This window comes from Penaeus monodon, chromosome 44 (assembly GCF_015228065.2).
Source record: "Penaeus monodon isolate SGIC_2016 chromosome 44, NSTDA_Pmon_1, whole genome shotgun sequence".
NCBI classification, from domain to species: domain Eukaryota; kingdom Metazoa; phylum Arthropoda; class Malacostraca; order Decapoda; family Penaeidae; genus Penaeus; species Penaeus monodon.
This window is the reverse complement of record NC_051429.1, coordinates 1,635,200-1,638,020: the sequence shown is the minus strand read 5'-3', so window position 1 is coordinate 1,638,020 and position 2,821 is coordinate 1,635,200. Positions and strand designations below refer to the sequence as shown.

Genomic DNA, 2,821 nt, shown 5'->3' with positions numbered 1-2,821 from the left:
ACCCCCCCCCCCCACCCCACACCCCCCCCAACACCCCCCCCACCCCCCACCCCCCCCACACTACACAAAAAAAAAAATATATTATATATATTATATATATTATATTATATTTTTATGTGTGGTGTGTGTGTGTGTGTGTTGGGGTTGTGTGTGTGTGTTGTGTGTGTGTGTGTGTGTGAGTTTACATATGTATATCTATATATATATATATATATAATATATATATTATTATATATATACATATACATATACATATACATATATATATATATATATATATATATATATATATATATATATAATAAAATATATATATATATATAAAAATATTTATATGTACATGTATACATATATACATATGTATGTAATGTGTTTTGTCTGAAATGTGTGTGTACATATGCATATGTAATATATAAATACATACTATGTTATATATATCTCTCTTATATATATATATATAATATATATATATATATATATATATATGTATATATATATGTGTGTGTGTGTGTGTGTCTGTGTGTGTGTGTGCGTGAGAATGTGGTGATGTGTGAGTGCGTCTGTGCGTGTACAGGATGTATGTTTAGGTGCATACCATAGACCAAAACTGCAGTATCAAGGCCTTGCAGACACAGCTTGGTCGTCCTGCATAGGTACCGACATCTCCAAATACTTTTGTTGGTCGAGTTCATGGATCCTATTGCCCGACCAATTCATCTATTGACTTCTTGGTTTGACAGCCAAGATATGATATGGATATGGATTACACAACCAAGGTATGTAAAACTCTCTGTAACTTCAATGCTCGCCGCAACAATGGATCAATTGAATGGGTTCCCCTAGCAGGCCCCCAAAGTCCTGAATCTTGGTCCTGAATCTTACTCTTGGCCTAAGGGCTTCACCTCATTTCTAAATGCATCAAAATCCGCCACCAGTGACTCCAGGGACACAGATAGGATAGCAACATCATCAGCACAATCAAAGTCTAAGACCTTGATATTGCCTAGTGTTGCTCCACACTGACTTTGACTAGAAGCTCTACCCATTATCCAGTCCATACAGGTGTTGAAAAGTGTTGGTGCAAGGACACAGACTTGCCTCACCACTAAATTAACAAAGAAGTTTGACAGTCCTGCACCACACGTTACAGCACTTTCAGTACCATTATGACGGCTTGCTATTAGGCCAATAATCTGCATCAGAATTCCCCTGAGTCTCAGGATCTCCCATAGAAATTCAGAATGCACTGAGTCAAACGCCTTCTTGAGGTCGATGTAGGCTGCAAATAAACCACGACCAAACTCAAGACTGTGTTCCACAATTACTCAAAACACTAGTATTCGGTCTATTGTGGACTAGCCAGAAGTGAATCCAGACTGCTCCAGTCTTTGATGCCTCAGTAGGTGATCGCGGATCCGTTTCAGAAGAATGTGGGCGAAATCTTTGTCTGGTATGCTAAGCAGTGTAATGCCATGGTAGTTGCTACAGTCCCAGTGATCCCCTTTCCCCTTTCAGAGAGGGATGACCCCGCCCCTCAACATGCCAGGAGGAGTGGTACCAGATTACCAGATTGCAGTCAAGACTGTATGCGAGCCCAGAACCATACACACATATATATGGAAGTTCAACGGGGATATCACATATGCCTGCAGCTTTCCCACTCTTCTGCTTGGAAATCGCCATCCTAACCTCCATTAGGGTAGGAGGTTCCTCGCTGAGAGGTGGGTTCGGAAAAGGTATTGTGACATCATTTACATTCATGCTAACTGTTGGAGGGTCTACCTGGTACAGCTGCTCAAAATACTCAACCCAACATTCACGAACCCCAAATGATCTGAGGTGATCTGTCCATCTGCTGATCGGACTTCAGTCCTCTACAAGGAGGGCTTAGGATTAAGCTTTCTCAGGGCTTGGTAGCCAGGGCAAAGGTCGTTTACCAAGAAATGGCCTTCAAACTCCTCAGCAAGATCCCTGATAAGCTGTTCCTTGTCCCTTCTCAGCAGTGTCCGAGCCCTATGCATCAAGGAGCGATGCAAGACCTGATTGACATTCAGCCGGGCCATGTGATATACTTCAGTCGCCTCCAATGTCTCCAGGGAGATGGATTTCTTCCGTGCCCTAGGGCGTACGCCAATGGACTGCTGGACTGATTCGAGTATTTCGCACTTGAAGAACTCCCACAGAGCAACTGGGTCCATCAGGTTGTCAAATTCATTGAATCGGCCAGAGACTGCCATGGTAAACCCATGGGCACACTCCTCCTCCCTTAGTCTGTCCAAGTGAAACACCTTAGAGTGGTCAGTGAAGGGACGGGGAGTTTTGAAGTGGACCGGCAGGGTAGCCACAACCATTCTATGGTCAGTGCCACAGAACTCGGCACTCCGGTAAGCTCTGCGGTTCTGGAGGATCCTCTATCGAGTGCTAACAAGAATGTGGTCAATCTCCTTGGCCACTGTTACTGTATCGCTATGTCATTTGATATGGGTTGGAGCATTGGTCCCATAGCCAGAGATTCTCAATTTCTGGGCCCTAGGAAAGTCCCGGAGAAGGAGGCTATTCTCGATGCTGGGATCAGCTTCCGAGCCATGGGGACCAACAGACATCTCATAGCTAGCTCGATCACAGCCAGATACCGCATTGAAGTGTATATATATAAAAATATATATATATATATATATATATATATATATATATATATATTCTCTCTCTTTCTCTCTCAAATATACATATGAGCTTTTGTAATATATACATACACACACACACAAATATATATACATATATATGTAAATACTTGTATATATATATGTATATACGCATTTAT

The 2,821-nt window shown here is 41.9% G+C and overlaps 1 protein-coding gene across 1 annotated transcript in view; it reads left to right on the top strand.

Annotated features, from left to right (window-relative positions):
* The window catches only part of LOC119568501 (zinc finger protein 271-like), a 9,512-nt gene that overhangs the window by 735 nt on the left and 5,956 nt on the right, over positions 1-2,821 (top strand). Inside the window, exon 2 of the mRNA XM_037917037.1 lies at positions 1,516-1,584. Within this exon, the coding sequence (XP_037772965.1) occupies positions 1,516-1,584 (69 nt within the window). The remainder of the gene's footprint in view (positions 1-1,515; positions 1,585-2,821) is intronic.